General features: G+C 44.7%; 1 protein-coding gene across 1 annotated transcript in view; it reads right to left on the minus strand.

Annotated features, from left to right (window-relative positions):
• MED12L (mediator complex subunit 12L) overlaps nt 1-17,505 on the minus strand; it is a gene marked incomplete at both ends in the record, with an annotated part of 102,037 nt that overhangs the window by 76,136 nt on the left and 8,396 nt on the right. Inside the window, 11 exons of the mRNA XM_079539817.1 lie at nt 8-184; nt 888-992; nt 1,992-2,206; nt 4,624-4,750; nt 5,753-5,884; nt 11,658-11,794; nt 12,345-12,444; nt 12,993-13,142; nt 14,902-15,171; nt 15,548-15,658; nt 16,376-16,545. Coding sequence (XP_079395943.1) covers nt 8-184; nt 888-992; nt 1,992-2,206; nt 4,624-4,750; nt 5,753-5,884; nt 11,658-11,794; nt 12,345-12,444; nt 12,993-13,142; nt 14,902-15,171; nt 15,548-15,658; nt 16,376-16,545 — 1,694 coding nt within the window. The remainder of the gene's footprint in view (nt 1-7; nt 185-887; nt 993-1,991; nt 2,207-4,623; nt 4,751-5,752; nt 5,885-11,657; nt 11,795-12,344; nt 12,445-12,992; nt 13,143-14,901; nt 15,172-15,547; nt 15,659-16,375; nt 16,546-17,505) is intronic.

Raw genomic sequence — 17,505 nt, forward strand, 5'->3', positions numbered from 1 at the left:
CACTCACCAGAGGTATTGGGAAATGCGTCGCGTATTGCAGATGACGAAGGAGGTCGTAGTTGGATGGAAAAATCACTTCTCTGAGCCCTTCCCTCTTGACTGACTTCTCACTGGCAACCGAAATTCTTCTGTCTAAAGAAGAGTTCATGTTCTCACAGGACTCCCCAGGCATCGGAGAAAAAATCTAAGTCATGTAAAACAAATGTTTGAGATAAGTAACCTCTAACTTTTTAAATTCAACAATTCCAAAGACCAGATTATTTATAAGCATCTGAGCTTTTTTCAGAGATAGACAAAACAAGGGCAATGGTAATCTGTGCTGAAATGTAAGCAGCTACATATACAAGTTATATTTCTACGTGAATCTCATTGTTATCAGACAGGTTTTAAACTAGAAGTGTTCCATGAGGGAAGAAATAACCAAAACATTACAGTTCAGAGCAATTTCTACACATAAACAGTTGGGATACAGAAATCGCAGTGAGAAAATCCAGAGGGAATACAACGAACAGGGTGAAGTGGGAGGCGATGGAGGACAAAAGACACTGCAGCAGGCATGGCGTGCATGAAACCACTACTATGGCAGATGCCAAGTACACACAGTGTGTCCAGTATCCAGCAAGTGGGCAGAGAGAAGGGAAGGAGCATTAGTGCGCATCTGCATGTACATGCACAACAAGGGGCTGCACAGAAAAGCCATGCGTTGCCACACAGTGCAGATGCACAGAGCAGAGGCGATGCACTGGCAGAACACAGCAGGCGCCGACAGCACTGGCTCTTGGTGGAAGCAGCCAGGCAGCACGAGAGGCACAGAACGTTCCTGGTGACAACAGCAGGCAGCAAACACAAGCACCAAAGGCACGCAGAAAGCCAAAAGTTAAACCTACTGGAAATTCTGAACCAAAATCTGCCTTAAAGTCACCCTTGTCTACATCATCAAAGATACTGGTGGGTCCTGAGTCAGTGCCCATGTGCTCCATAATGCTGTGATCCTAAGAATTGTCAGAGAGAGAAACAAGCATCAGTCACACTGTACTGATGTCCTATTTAACTGGTCCCAGATAAACCCAAGCATTTCACCTACTTAAGAAATAAGAAAAAAGTAGTGATGGTTGGAAGCTTTCACATACTGCCTTTTAATTCACAGAAGTACTTCTCAAGCCTAAATCCATAAAGCAGTAGAAGGGAGAAGGGGCTGAAGGAGAAACAAAGGTTTACAGCATATCCCCGCAAGTAGTTCTGCTCCCAGGAACTCCTACAGAACGGGACTCTTGTGCCTGCAAGGTTTACTTGGACAACTCCAACATCCCAGGGCAAGTTTGGCCCCGAGCCCTATGTAAGAGATGTACAAAAGGAATGACAGGTAAAGATGAGAGAAGCTTTAGCTGGCCGCCAGCTCCACAGGCACTGGGAGCAGCACAGAGGGCTGAGTCTCATCATCAAAGTCCAAATGTAGCCCACATTCTGCAGCTTAAAGGTGCCTTCTTTTTTCACTCGTTTTAGCAAAGATGGAGAAACGCTCATCTGATGGAAGACTGAGGACTGCACACGAACTGTGCGCATTGGAGTCACAAGGATTTGCTTTATGACCCAGTTCGTATGGACATCTGTGGCTGTTCAGCACACAGCGAGCTCCTGACCCCTGCGAGCAGCTGAGCACAGCTTCCTCCAGACTCCTGTGAAAAGCTCTCCTTCCTCCTCATTAGAGTTTATCTGCACGTAAGTTTCTTCACTGCTAAATTCAGAAGCCAACATCATGCATTTCTGTTTGTCCAGAGTTATTTAGCTCAGTATATTTTCACTAAAACAGCAATACTTAAGTTACAAACAAAAACACAGCCAAAGGATCACTTCCAGTCAGAGATAGAAGGCCAGACAAAGGGAGATTAAAAATAAGTTAAAAAGAAAACCTGTATCTGAAATACCTTGGTGAAAATCCACATTTTATGAAACCAAGTACTGAACGTGGGAGAAACAACATGAAGCATTACCTCTATTTTAACATCATTATCCTTAGAATAGTGCTCATCCACAGTTTCCCCATTAGGTGAACGTGGTCTCGTAGTTGCAGTAATTGACAAGTCTCCACGCGATATTAAAGTGCACATGTATGCATCATGAGAGAAAACATCATGTCGAGTGAATTCAGAAAACAGCAGCACCAAATTCACAAACTCTGTCTTCTCATGGTCGCTATTTGGGTCAGCTAGCCAAAAAACAAAAAAAACAGGACTGTAACTCCAACATGGAAATACCTGGTTCTTAGCCACCCAACATGCAAATCCCAGCAAGTTCACGTGCTAAAGGTTGAGAGGCCTGATAAAAGTGGCTTGGGTGTCCTGGACAGATTATCTGTGCCTCCACATTACAAACCATTTCCCACCTACTGGCACACAAGCAGCGTGGCTCAGCTTTGCTGTCAGCTGGAGGCACGTGCCAGAGCTCCAAAGGCAGCAGGTGCCAGAGCATCCTACCCCATCCATGCCCGCTGCAGCTGGCCATTGCTCAGCAGCTAAGAGCAAGGTGCCAGCAGTTCAAAGACAAATTGAATAAATAAACAGACAGATAAAAAGAGGGAGGGGAAGAGAGGGTAAGGACATCCCTTAGGTGCAGAAAAATTATTGTGAAGCTCTGGACTATAACAGGCAACTCTGTCCTTCTACTCCAAAATTCTATTACAAGGGTAGATTTCACTGTTTTTTGACAATGCTTTTATATTTTTAATGGAAAAGCTTTTAAAGTATCCTCAAGGAATTCATTCTGCGTACTTCAACTTATCCACTAAGTGTTATCGCAAACATCAGGAAAAAGCATATTAGAAACTGCCTGATATTTTGCCCATTAAAAGCAAAATGCTATGTATTTTTTTTTATTAAGTTCTCATTTGTCCTAGCTATATTTAATTTGACTTGTTCTGTAACAAAGGAAGGTTTGCAGTAACACAGTTAACAGAAAACAGCTGCATACCACAACTTTACCTGGCAATAAAACCTCCAGCTATTGAGCCACCAAATTCAAATCAAAATACACTTAGAAGTCAGTCATGCAGTACGAGTTCAAACTAATTCAATATATAACATATTTTCTATTTAGAATCTTCATTTGTTGTCAAACTAGAAGGCAACTTACAGATAAGCAGTTAGAACTACTTTAGTGTTTCCCCCACAGAAAACAGAGATGTTCTTTCAATTTTCACCCTAACCCGCTTTCTGCCCCTATTTTTGAAGCTCCTATTACCCTGCACTACAGAACTTGCAATGCTGAGCCCACAAATACAGCAGTTCTAATCCAAACCTCCCCTGCCCTGAGCTGCACAGCAAGCTGCTGGAACAGGCACAAAGACATCACAAAACCACACCTGTGCACTAAGTGCTGAGCCCTCAGCCAAAATGCAGCAGTCGTGCTTTTCAGGCTTAGAGACGGAAGCTCAAGCTCCACAAAAACAGCATCCCTCAACAAAATTAGCTGTGTCACAAAAAATCCCAAGGAACACTTCAAGCAGATAAACCACTGCTCAGCGCTTCTCCCCACCCTGTCCCATAGAGATGCCCACGTGGAGAAGGATAAGACCACATCTGAAACGAGGAAATCAGAAACTCAAGTCTAAATAACACAAATAGCTTGCATGGTTTAATAAAACTTGAGTCACCACTGACGTGAAAATAGAGCAACACCAACACTCCAAAGTCTCCAAAAACTTCTTCAGGTGTTTCTCCTTCCTCAGATGCTGAGAGTTCTCATCATCATGTTTCAAACCACTTAAAACCCGCTTCAATGTAAGGGCACCAGAAAAAAAAAAAGCACTCATCTCTAGTACTAAAGATATGAGAAACACAGACTACAACAACATATGGTTTTATTAGACCGGTGCATTTCTTAGAGCAACCTACAACAGACAAAGACCCTTTACTCAGCCCACCTATCTGTCAGCTAACAGCTTACAACTTAGCTGCTTGTGTGCAATGCTCACTATGAATGTGCAGTAGAGTAAAGCTATAATGATCCCATTATAGCAAGGTGGCAAGGCCTTTGGCTGCAGCAAAAGAGAAAAAGTCCAGAGACAGCAGCCACAGATGCAGAAACAAAGGAAAAAATTCCTCACCTTTGGAAGTCCTCAAGTAGTCAGGGATCTCCAGTAAGAGACACCTGGCCTCCACTGCCAACCCTTAAATGAGGTCTGAGAAGGGGTGGATCGTGGCTCCAGCCCTTCCAATCACTCAGGTGTACCGCATGCACCTGAGCTCTCCTGGGCAGACCCTGCCTTCCCACCAGGTGCTCCATCACTGCTTCAGGCTGTGAGCCAGCATTTCCACTACAACTTGCCAAAAATGCGAGCATTCGATGTTAGCTACGCATATAGTGCCAGTAATTTCCCCAGATCTTGTAAGGCCTAAACAGAAATAGGTATTGCTTCTTCCAATTTTCATTTTGTGAGAGAAGAAAGGAAAAAAAAAAAGATCATGAAGAGCCTATAACAAGGCAGGAAATTTTAAAAAATAAGTGCTTAAGAGAATGGAGCAGATCATGACAGAAACCAAAACACCTGCCACAACCAGGCAGTAACTCCAGCAGTCAGGGGCACACCAGCTGTTTCTGACCTTCTTGGGATGAGTTAATACTCACACAGCGAGGGAGCCTGTGTGTCCAAAAACCTCAGCAGGACATTCTGGAAAACAGGAAGACTGGAACTTGTCAAGGAAGCTGAAGACAGAGATTCCTTTTCATCCAGGACTTCAGATTCACCACATCTCTGCAGAGTTAAATAAATAAAAAAGCGTGCGTCTATGCACAGACATGCAGAGTTCCAAAACTTACATGCGAAGTAACTATAGTGTGATTGTTTCCCATCTTTTCATAAAACCCAGTCTTAATCTAGAGTGACTCTTTTTCCCCTACTCAGTTTAGTCACTTCTGAAGTGCGGTGGTTTTTCTTTTATCACTTTGGATGGCTTGCTGAGGCGTGCCTCTTACACGCACCTTCTGCAGTGATGTGCTCTCACATAAAAGCAAAAAAATTAAGATCCAGAACTTCCAGTTCAAAAGCAAAGGCAAAAAGTAGCTCCTCCCACTTGTGCAAATGACAGCACAGTACCAACCAGGGCCAATGCCTCCTCCCGAAGCCCCTCCAGGGCGGCAGCAGCACAGTCATTGCTGTGCAGTCAGCATGGAGCTGAGCGCCATGCGGATTCGGCAGGGGAGGTGTTGGCTCCTGCAGGATGCAGCGTGGTCACTGACCACAACAGACAGACACAAGTTTTCGTAACGATGCCACTACAGTGTTTTGCTCTCCAATGCAACATTTTCACTTCTCCTAAAAAAGAAGGCAGTTCTACACAATGTGAGATACAAGTCACACCGCAGCTAGGCCTCAAAATAAACCCCGAGTCTGGAGCCATCCCAGAGGCTCCAAGTGGGAGCACAGAGCCGCCCTGCGCCCCACAGAGCTCCCTCAAGGCAGCATCCCAGCGGCTGGGCAAGCGGCTCGCGGACACACGGGGCTCACAAGGGCTCACAGATGCCATCCAAACAAACAGGTACCAAGGCCGCTCTCAGGGCTGTGAGTAGAAGACTTTCATTTTAAGTTTATGTAGGATATAAAAACTGTAAATCAATGAGAAAATCTCCAGTGCTCCAAGTATAATCAAATTTACCTGTTTTGCAAAGGACAGAGATTAAGGCAATCTTTCCTTAGAAATATCCTTGCTTTTTTAGACGTACTGTTCATGCTATTCCAGATAGAGACAGGACTTACTTCTGCTTCAATTTCTGCTTGCCTTTTCTCCAGGAGTTTGGCCACCACCATGGCCCGGTGCTTCCCAGACCGCTTGCAGCTCACGGCCCACTCACACAGCAGCATCACCACGGCCTCGTCGCTGGGGGCTGCCTGTGCAGAACAGAGACAGAATGGCATCTCACATATACAGCCAGCAGGCTTAACTCTGAGCAAGGGCTTTCTGATGGATGGAGAAAGAAAGCAGGTTTTGTTCTTTACTACTACTGGATACACAGGGGTGTTTCATTCATATTATTTTCTAATATGATCTAGAAGCAAAAGAGGAAAATCACTATTTTCTCACTGCTGAGAATCAAATCTAAACTGTCTTGTAACATAATGTCACTTCACAAGAAAAGGGCAAAATAGGAAAAATATCCACAGAATCTCTCAACCACAGCTATTTCACCGAGTTCATGGCTTCCTTGCACAAATTATTCCAGGCCTCCTCCATCGGCTTCCAGATCATTACCTGTACCCCACCTACACACACACACACAAAACAAACCCCAAAACACCACAACCACTGAAGGCGTGAGGATCAAACAACCAAAGTCAGAAAGCTCCCAACCAAACTGCTCATCTTACCTCCCACCTGCGCCTTCCTAACAGACGTTTTTAAGAACAGTACATATCCACATTTAGACAACCCATATTTTGTAAGAGCTATGCTACACACCAGCCGTGCTTTGCCATGTTATCATGCTTTCGCATTTTTGAGGGGGAAGACGGGGACAGCTTCGGAGTCTGCAATGCCTGCTGGCTCTGGCAGAAGCACTTGTTTCCAAGGGAACCCATTGCTGACGGATGGCTGTAAGTGATCATTCGCCTTCAAAATTACAGTGCGGATTCCCAAGTTCTGTATGTACACAGAAAACATCGGGGTATTCGTCCAGCCAAGAGCTGCACCCACACACCTCCTACATGCTTAAAATTGGTGATTTCGGTACTTGGGAACTGGCACACACAGCAGTAAAGCCAGTTCTCAGCATACAGGTGATACTGAAACCCACTCATACAGACCTGTGTTGGCAAGGTGTCATCACCAAAACTCCACCTACACCAAGGTCATGGAACGTGGGCCATGGGCTGCAGCTGAGAGGCTGAGGAAAGTGCAGCTGAAGCAGCTGACCAACGGCACGGCTCTGCGCAGTGCTGGAAGCTCCAGTGCTGGCTGCATGCTGAGCACAGGCAGCAGTGTGCTGCTCACAGGGCCTCAGAAGCAGCCACAGCAATGCTCAGAACAGCGTGGGAGGGCCGGGCTGCCGCCCTGCTGCACCGCTTCCTCCTCCCCTGGCGGCTCCCATGGCAGCACCTCATGATTTCCCGCTCTGATGCTGATTGTATTTACTTAATTAAGCACACCAAGAACACAAGTCAGCAGCGCCGCTTGAAATAATCAGGTTCTGGATTTATCTAATTTGGGATTCTGCAGCTGCAGATGTTCCAGCCCCCAGAGCAGACCATGTTTCAGAGGGTGCAAACTGCTGCCTGGAAGAGCACCAAGATCGTGTTTTCACTCAGAGCATTTCAGGAGGACGTGGGATGGGTCTGAACTCTGCCCAATGTCCACATTCTGCAGGGCAGATGCCAGGCAGAGCTCGAGCAGAGCTGGTCAGGGGAACAGAGCCCCTTCTTTGCCTCCAAACCTCACGTCCTGTAAGAGGAAATGCTGCATCAGACAGGGGAGCTCAACACAGCTGGTGGCACCTCGTCCTGCAGGGTTTCACCAGTTCTGGATACCTCACGCACATCCCACTGCCAAAGAGAGCTCTGCATGAGGGGGTTTGGAAGGGACTTGTGCTCAACCCTCAGTGGCCATAAACATCAGTGCCTGGGGATCGAACCCACTGCTTTCAGGCACAGAAGCTGTGTGCTTGACATCATCCCACTCAAACCCGTTGCTCAGCCAGTCTAGCTATGACAGAAGGTAGCTATCACTTTCTGAAAGCCATCAGCCTTTCAGAGAAAACCAGAGGTGTCACATCACTGCCTGTAAGCAGAGCAGTCCGTGAAGAACAAGAAAAGAGTTCCTGGGGATTTTTCAGTTAAAAAAAAAAAAAGCAGCAGCAGCAGAAGTAGTAATGCTTAATACTTTCCTTCCAATACTCTCCTGTGTTACCATTCTGATATACTTGGAGACAGGAAGCCAAAAGTATTATTAAAACTGCTTTTTATAACTCAGCTCTTTTCCCACTGGTCCTCACTTTTATTATTAACTCAATGCTGCTACTAAGGAACAAGTCTGACTTCTACTCCAGCAATGCCACTGCTGAGCAGCAGGCTGCAGAACCTCTTTTTGGGACAGAGCAGGCAATGCTGGGCGCAGTGCCCACTGCCCAGCACAAACCTCAGCCCCAGGAGGTTCCCCCGCCTGCCCTCGCTGCTTTCACACCTCTCAGGGACTGACCTGGCGCACGGCTCCCTGCCGCAGGGCACGCAGACGCTGTCCCAGCAGCAGCATTAGCCACTGCTCTGAAGCTGTCTAGTGCAAAAGGAAAAAACAAGCCGTGTGCTCTTGCCAAGGGCTCTGCCAGTTGTTTAAGTCACTGAATTTATGTTTCTGTCCAGAGAAATTTTGCACTGACTCCCTTAGGAGCCAAGGTGAGCAGAAACGTTTTGCTGAATTTTCTGAAACCATAAATGTGACAATAGCTGCCCAGCCACGCTTCAGAACATAGAATCATAGAATCCAACAAAGTTGGAAAGGACCTACAAGATCACCAAGTCCAACCGTCCTCTCATTACCACTGCTACCACAAGCTACTACACTGCATCTCATAGCTAACGGAGCAGTTCAAGCAACTGAACCAATGTTAACCACATTATTTACAATATTGCAAGAACGCTCCAAATATTCTCTATTTTCTCAGTGTTTATGGAAATAGATTTTGTTTCCTCAGACAATTCAGTGTACATCTCATTTCTCCTCCCATCCTGAGTCCCAGCACACTCAGATTGGGTCCCTCAGGCAGAAGCAGTCTGACTGCTAAATTCCTGCTGTCCTGAACCCAGCAGCACCACCAGCCCTCTGTTCCCACAGACACAGGGGGTGGATTTTTTGTTTCATTTCCAGCAAAGTGATCTCAGAAGGACAAATATCAACTCCCGGCATCTGTTACAAGCCCTTTCGTGAGAACCAAGTTTAAAAACATAATTTCACTCTAAAATAAAAAACAACTCTCAACATTCTAAGAATTCAGCTGGACTGCAAACATAACATGGGACATAAGCTCTGAACACATTTCAGAGACCTGAACTTAGAAAACAATCCAAGTGCACAAATTTCCAGGAAGGTTCAAGATTTTCCATAGTGACGTCAAGAAATTCAACATCACTTCTTAAAAATCAAGTGCTTTCTCTATTCATCCAACAACAGCTAAAATATTCCGCTATGGAGTGTCATTCTCCAGTACCCCTCCCACTGCTTATGTGTGCTTATGTGTCCCTGCGTTTTCCTGCACAGGCTGCTCACACAGCCCAGACAACCACTGCTGGCCAAGATGCCCTGAGCGCGGTCACAGTGTGGGGCTTCACCATCACGGCTTCTCACAGGCCCTCTGTCACACACAGCACAACTGCTGTTTGCTATTCACTCACTGTCCAGCCACAGCTCAGCCCCTCGCTCCACTCTTTTCTTCATTTTGCTCTCCTGTCATCAGTGCCTGCAGGTCCTGTCCTCCCCTTAACGCCTCTGCACTGCCCAGGGGAACAAAGCAGCCACGGCCTGGCAGCCAGCCCGTCCCCCATCACCCTGCTGCCTCCCCTGGCCCTGCTCTTGTTGTGACACTCAGAAGTCAGCAGCATGGTTGTGTCAGGAGGCAGGAGTCCAGGGAGGACATCTCATCCACAGAACAGCAGGCTTTGCATGGGTCGCCATCCGAAGGCAGCACATACATGACCTCTGAAATTATGACACTTTCTTCCTAGGAAAAACAGCCTAAATTCATTAAGTGGGAAGAGAGTAGGTTTAAAAAAAAAGAAAGGAAACACAGCATTTTGTGTGGGAACGTGCTCATTTGCAGCCTGCAGCACAGCCTGGCAGGAGGCCCTGCTCTGCCCCAGAGGGCATCCAAAGCTACAATGGGCCCAAACCAGTGAAGTACTACTGAAACATTCAGAGTTTTCTTCTTTTCAGAAGAAAAATATACATATATATATGTATGTGTGTGTGTGTGTGTGTGTGTGCATATATAAAATCTTATCTGCTTTCCCTACAATCTCCTACAGCTCTTCTGCAAACACAGGGACATTACCAGTTCTGTACGATCATGTTTTATTACAGCTCAGCATTCTCCACCTCAGAGTAAATGATTACGTCATTAGAAGACTGGCAGTAAATTAATCAGACAGATCTCATAAAGGTGCTTGGTACCAAGGCTTCAAGAGTGCTGCTCAGGGCCACAGCAGGCATGTTTTCCAGGCAACCCAACTTCAGGTCATAAAGTAGCAGAAAAAAGGGGTAATAATAGCCAACAACTGACAGCAAGAACAGAACAGAGCAATCGCTGTACTTTCAGAACACGCATTACCAATACTGTGCTTCAGAGCATGAAGAAACATTCTGGAAATACAATTGCAGTTGAAGTTAGAAATGCCTTCTGAAAAGCAGAAAGTAAGAAGGAAAGAGACACAAAAACAGAACAAATCTGACCATGGCATGAAATGACAAAGGGATTTAAAACTCAATACAGAAACCATACAAGTTATCCTTTCGTCCATGAAAGAGTGAAAAAAGCCAGAGTGGACCAGCATTTTATGTCAGCTACACAATAAAAACTGTGATGATGAAATGCGTATTATAAAATCTGTCAGAGAAGCTAACATTGCAACACAGACATACATAATAGTTTCAGAGCTACATGACATGCCAAATGCTGCTATGTACCGTGTAATTCAGGGATTGTTATGGCTTTGAGTTAGACCGCAGGGGATCGAACTTGAAAAAACGTGGAACCTTCATGCCCAAGAAAGGCCAGGCCCAGAACAGACGACTCAAATTACTGACATTGCTGCTGCCATGAGGTGGCTGCATTTCCTCTCTCACAGTCTAAGTGTGTCTAAGTGTGCCCAAAATACGAACACAATCCTGCCTTGTCTCTCACCCTACCTGCTGGTTCCAGAAATATTTCCAAAGGGATCCCATCTCCCTGTCCCCACATACTGTGTTGATCTCAGCAGTCAGTACAACACTGACTAATAGTTACTACACAACGTTTCCGAGCAACACGGGCTCAAATTATGAACACCAATCACTAAGAACATACCATCACAAACAAGAAGATGGGTATGTTAAATAAAACACTTTGCCAAAAAGCTTTTACAACATTAACATCAGCAACTATGACAGATCCACTAGTATTTTCCACCTTGGAATTTTACTTTATTAATGTGTTGTTAAAGCTTCTTCTTTTCCCCCAAACGATTTCCAAGTTAACTCAAAATCCAATGTTACACACTGACCCAGTGACACTGCCAGCTGCACTGTGCAGAGTGCAGTCAAAAATGTTAAAGACTTCTCATAAAGATTTTCATGAACACAGTCCTGGAAGCACAGAGAAAAATAAAAGTACATAACTTTAAATACACTAAAATATTCTAAAAGCTACTGATGTACAACTTTCTGCAACAGATGTAAAAGGTGTGGATATTTTACCTCATTCAGGACAGCGTTCAAGAGATAATCCAGTTAAGAATTACATTATAATGACAAAGAGCTGATTACTTCTAATAAATGAAATCTTGAATAGTAGTGGAGAAAAACACACTGTGAAAACACACAGCTGTTGTATCAGTTTCATACACGTGCACACGCAGTTATCACAAGTAAGAATAAAATCCACGGTCTACAGATTAGGCAGTGAGAAGAGCATACAGCCATTACCTCTTGGTTATCTTTGTTCTGGTTTGCCCAGAAAATCTTATGATACAGTGTCTCCATGGAATTGCTGGAATCCGATCTGTCAAAACAGTGTCGATCCAACACTTCCAAGGTGTGCAGAACTCGGCTGATGGTCACCCCTGGATGCAGGAGTCAGAAGGGAAAGAAAAAGTTTAAATAGGATGACACTGCGGGACTTCAGGCATTGCTGGACACTACAGTTACCGGCATCAGGGGAGCAGAAGATCACATTTGATGTTCATTTCATTGTGGGCGGCTACTCAGACCCTCCATAGCCTGACTGCTACCTACTTCTTTATTTTTGTCATGGAAAAAAAGTTCCAGTACTCACTCCAAAGAGTAACTGCGTATTTTCCAACTTGTATGCTCTATATACAAATTTCCAACCAGTCTCTTTCCTACTCACTCCTGTCTAAGCTGAAAACAAACTATTTCTCACCTATCCAGCTATTTCAGGAGCCAGAGGTAAAAAAAGTCCAAACCTGAATTCTTAGCTTCTACCCAACATTTTCATGTTAATGTTGTTTTGCTAGTCCAAGAACTGAGGTGCAGGTGAAGAAATGCTCTATTACTGCAATGAATCACAGTGCAACAGGCTTATACTCAAAGAAAAAGAACAGATGCTAACCCTAAGACTCCCAACACTTACTTCACTACGTCTTGCCTTACCTGCAGCTGATTCTTGGCACTTGTCAAAAGACCACCGCACCTCCACAGCACGACCTCTTTGTTTTATCTGCTGTTCTACTTCATAGATCCTTGCCCGAACCTATAAATGAGGCAGTTACTAATTAGTTAGCAGTAGGAAGTCTCAATTTTCATTTCAAGCTTGTGACGGGTTCCTCAGTAGGAGCAAGGTATCTTATGATGTTCTACAACATTCCCTGTATTTGATAACAACTAACTAGAGCACGTTTGGTTCAAATGCTTTTATCTGTTAAGAATCTTCTGGTACAATAAAACTTCTTTTACTAAAGTTAAACCCAGCAGAAGTTTACTTCCAATATGAATTTAACTTCCAATGTGAAAAGTCACAGCTCACAACATGGTACGACACACCTCCTCTTATTTGCCACTTTACGTCTTAAAGTAATCTCTGTTTAATAACTGACAACAGCTGAACGTAAGTAAAATTACTGATATTTTCACAGAAATCACTATCTGACTGACATACAAACTGCAACTTGCACAGTGCTAGTTTAGAAGTTGAACTACATTGGTAACTACATCGATAACTCCTCTAGCTGCGGTCATGAACGCAGTCACTTCTTGGGATACGGAACAGATCGTATTTATCTCAACATTAAAAAAGTTTACCTGCTGATTAAATGTTGAGTTTCCACCTGGCATAGGTAAACTAGATGGAGCAACTTGGAGTAAATCCAGGGGTGAGCCAGGATTAATGTTCTTATTTTCATTTGTGGAATAATTCCACACCAAGGCACTTGGGCAACAAAGAGTTATAGTCTGCAAGCAACAGTACAGAACACAAGTAGTGCGTGATAGACAAGACCAACAGTACCAATAATAAGAGAGCTAGAATCGTTTTGGGCAATTACAGAGAAAGAAACAAAAGACAAGTCCACACACACATTGAAGAAATTCAATTGCTATGTTACTTTCCTCCCTCATTATTAAAAATTGTATTTAAATATATGCACTCTCAATTCTCATTTCTACTGCCTTTATAATGCCACCAAAAACATCACCAAAAGTTAATCCCAGACAGATCCTATGCATGAAATGTGAACGAGTCTTAGAAAAAAGTAAGTCATTTTGGTATTCAGCTTTCAGAAAGAAGCTACACATGAAAAATTAAAATTCAAGAGACTAGAATGAATACTTCTGCCAAGTTCTAAAACACCAGACACTGAAATACACCAGAAACTTAACATTTACTTCAAAAGAGAGACACTGCATTGACAGGCTTCAAGAGGGTCCTTCTGCAGTGGCTTACCACTGGATACCTATTAACCTGCTGCATCTAGAGCTGTGCAGAGCAAAAGCAGAAAGCTTCGGTGCTTTTGGATCAGATCTTAAATATCATCTAAAGTGATGGAAGTTGCTTCATATAATTGATTTTTTATCTCTGAAGCTGCTGCAAAATTTGTTTGGAAGTTCTCCTGGTCCAAATTTGGCCTTCAAAGCAGTAGTTCAGCAAAAAGATTGCCTAGGAAAACACTTTGTTAAAAAGCTGGAGAGCTTGTCTGCCTCAGGGCCATCCTACGGACCCGCCTGGTAGTACAAAAAAAAGGGGTGGGGAAAAAACACAAAGATCATACACACACAAGGAGGAAAAAAATAAATAGTACAGGATGAACAGAAAGATTATCCTCTGTGCTGTTATCAGAGGAAAGCTGTAAAGCTGCTAAAGGCAAAGCTGTGAAGCTGTGTGAGACAGAAGCAGCCCTGTAACAGGGAGCTGCCCACCACTGGAGGAGGGTGCCCAGAGACGTGGAGGAGATACTCAAAACCCAATGGAAGATGGTCCTGGACAGTCTGCCTTGGCTGACCTTGCCTAAGCAAGGGGGATAGCTACCTGATCTCAGAAGGTCCCACTGCACTGCCCATCCTGCGACTTTGTGGTCCCACGATCACCAGCACACTCCTTCTATGCTCTTTACAAACCTACCACCACCAATCAATAAGTGCAAGCAAATAGTTTCTTCTGATCCACAGCTCTGAAAACTGAGCAGGTTGTGAAGGCAATAAAGCTTCCATAGCCCTGCCAAAAACAGAACTGTCCATAGTGGCACCAGGCACCCAGGACAACCTGGAGGAAGCAAGGAAACCGCCAAAGTCCAAGGCTTGCAGGAGTCAGTGAGGCGTTGTCTTCAGCCCAGCTGCTCCCAGCAAGGACAGGGGGTTCTGCCAGGAATGAGCAAGTCCACGGGTGATGAGAACACTGCTCAGAGCATTACTGCAGCCACAACACTCCTTCGGAGGGACGGTTCGGCCGCTCCTGTGGCAGAGCTGCTCCCTCGTGTGGCAGTGCTGCAGACAGACACACGAAGCACCAGCACCCTCAGATGCTTCCACAAGCACACCTCAGGCAGTGGCTAGCATTCCTCCTCCTGCTACCTCCACGTCCACAGTCCTCTCACTTTCCTGATGCAGCTGCATTTCAAATCACAGCCTGTGCACCTCGTCAGACCCAGACATACAGTTCTCCAATAAACTCAACAATCGTGGCCTCAAAAACAAAGAGCAACAAGCATGGGCCTACCTGCAGCATACAACTCAGCCCATACACCAGCGGACGGTGCTGCGGGCAGGAGAGGAAATCTGAGCAGGTGAGCTGCACGGGGCTCAGCACAGGACCGGGCGCAGTCGGGCTCGGCGCTGCCAGAGGAGGGTTACTTGGAGCAATCATCACATGAGGAGGATGTGCAGCTGCCAGGCTGGGGCCGTCGCTCAGCAGCAGCGACAGGCGCCTGGCACAGAAATAAGCGAGGCGGCGGGACAGGTAAGCTGACTGAACAAACTCTTCTGAGTACTGAAATTAAAACAAAAAGACATTATTTACCAGACTGCCTCCTTCACATCTTCATTTTAATTAACAATCTAACATTCAATATGCTCAAAGTAGAAGGGATCACAAAAGAGTATCTAAAATGCAAATCTATACTCTTGTCCCTTAAAAATTCCCTCTGTTTTGCAGGGCCAGTTGCAGAACAGGAGTCTTCCTACCAATTTCAGTTAAGAAGGATCATAAGGTGTGAAATCTGTAATGACACCTATAGGTTTCAAACACACATCGTGTGTAAAAACACTCACATTGATTTTAACACTACAACTCCTAGAATCATTTAACATATGAGTCATGCTTCTGTTGACTGTGTAAATTACACAGCTTTAAAGCACACACGCACCTGCAACATGAGCGGCAGCACCAGCTTAAGAATGTCGTCATCAGCAGGTCTGATTTTTTCCAAAACATCCAGTATCCACGTCAAGTACTCGTGTCTCTCAAGCATTCCTTCCTTAAAGGATTTTAAATAACACACCACTTGTTAGCTGGGAGCGCTGAGAAAGAAAGTGTGTAGGTCCAAGTTTTATTTCATTTCTCGTCTAACTCTCGTTGCTCACAGCAGCTACCAGGACCCTCACACACCGCCCTACCAAACACCCTTATGGCAGCCCTGTGGGCAGACAGCTGTGCCCAGGTCTCAGCATCATTTCTATTCAAGGAGCAAAGCAGCACTCATCCCTGGAGGCCTGAACCACCAGCAGCACTGCTCGAGCGCAGACAACACTGAGTCACAGAGTCCATCGGGACTTCTGCTTACACAAAGGCACGATCTCTCCAGCTGAAGGCTGTGAGGCTGAGGACCCCGGGTGCAGTCCTGGCAGACTGCAAAGGTAAGTATGGGCAAAAATGTGGAGCTCAACAGCCAGATCACCGCTCTGACACCCAAGGCTTCCTGTTCCATTGTGACCAGAGCCTGTTGTTAAATACACCCTCAAAAGATGGGATGATACGGGAGGAAAGAGAATAATTGAGAACATTATTGCAATAGCACTCAAGCACGCTAAGCAAATCAAAGTTTTTTCAGCTAGCAAATCTCTAAAATAAATTAGCATTTAAAATTTATTCTAGTTTTACAACACGAATTACCAGTAATATCTAAAAATATCTAAAATGCAACTTTCTAAAAATGGTGACATAAAAAAAATCCATTCATTTCCGAAAGTATTACCTGAAACATATAAAAGGACAATTTTTCATTATATTCCCACTGCTTCAAGGCCTGTTCCATCTCTTGAGGCATCACTACAGAGCTGCTGCCTTGGCTGGAAGTCACATGATAAAACTCTGCAACCTTTGCCAGCTGCTCCCGAAGGTATCTGGTTATAATTTGAGTCCATTCTACAAAATAAGTTTACAATTAGAACACTTCACTTCAGATGATAAAATGTTTCTGTCTCAGTGAGGATCACAACAAATTTATGTTGAAAAGTATTTATCCAAAATATTAACACGCAGTCGCATAACGCAGCACCACTGTGAATTAACAGGAGCTTTACGTGCCTCCCCTGCGCACTGCTCTCAAAGCACACGTGCTGTCAAGTGTGTAAGCAGCCTGCTAGCTCAGCGTGATGTACGAGCACAGAGACAAGCCATGTCTCCAGGGAAACACCTGTCTCTTTCATCAGAGTTCAGCCTTCAGCCTCTGAACAGCTTTGAAACAGATAAATATACTTCAGTACTTCCTTCCTTCCAGAATTTATTCCCCTCTTCCCTCTTCCTTCAAAACCAACCAACAAAAAAAATGAGCAGGACTTTGCACAAGCACTAGCATACAACACTGCCCTCTCTACAATCGCTCTGAAACTGACTCTGGATTTTGACTCTGATGAGAATGCACAAATTCAGAGGCAGTCTTTCAGGTCATCCTGATCAAGACAGTGCAGAGCTCTGCAAGTGCAACTCATTCGCTCTGCTCTACGGCAGGGAAGTCACTGGGTGCTGTTCATCAAACACACAAACCCACCGAAAGCTATCAGCTTTTCTTACACTTCAGAAGTGCTTTAATATTTAGGATAACTGAGAGAAATGAGTGAAAAAAGCAAACTTGCTTGATCATATACATAAAACTTTGGGAAAAACAAAATGGTAAGGAAGGCATTCTCTGAACAGTGTAACTGGAACAGCCAGAGATTTCTGCTAGTATCTCCCAAACATCTGATGGAGTTGCATGTAGCCTGCATGCAGCATGTTTTAGATGAGCTCTTCTATGAATGAACAATGCAATTACTTTGACAATCTGAATTTGCTCACTGTCAGAGTTAAGGGAACTCTGACACAACTCAGACACAGCTCTGTTCA

This window comes from Tetrao urogallus, assembly GCF_951394365.1.
Source record: "Tetrao urogallus genome assembly, chromosome: 9".
NCBI classification, from domain to species: Eukaryota; Metazoa; Chordata; class Aves; order Galliformes; family Phasianidae; genus Tetrao; species Tetrao urogallus.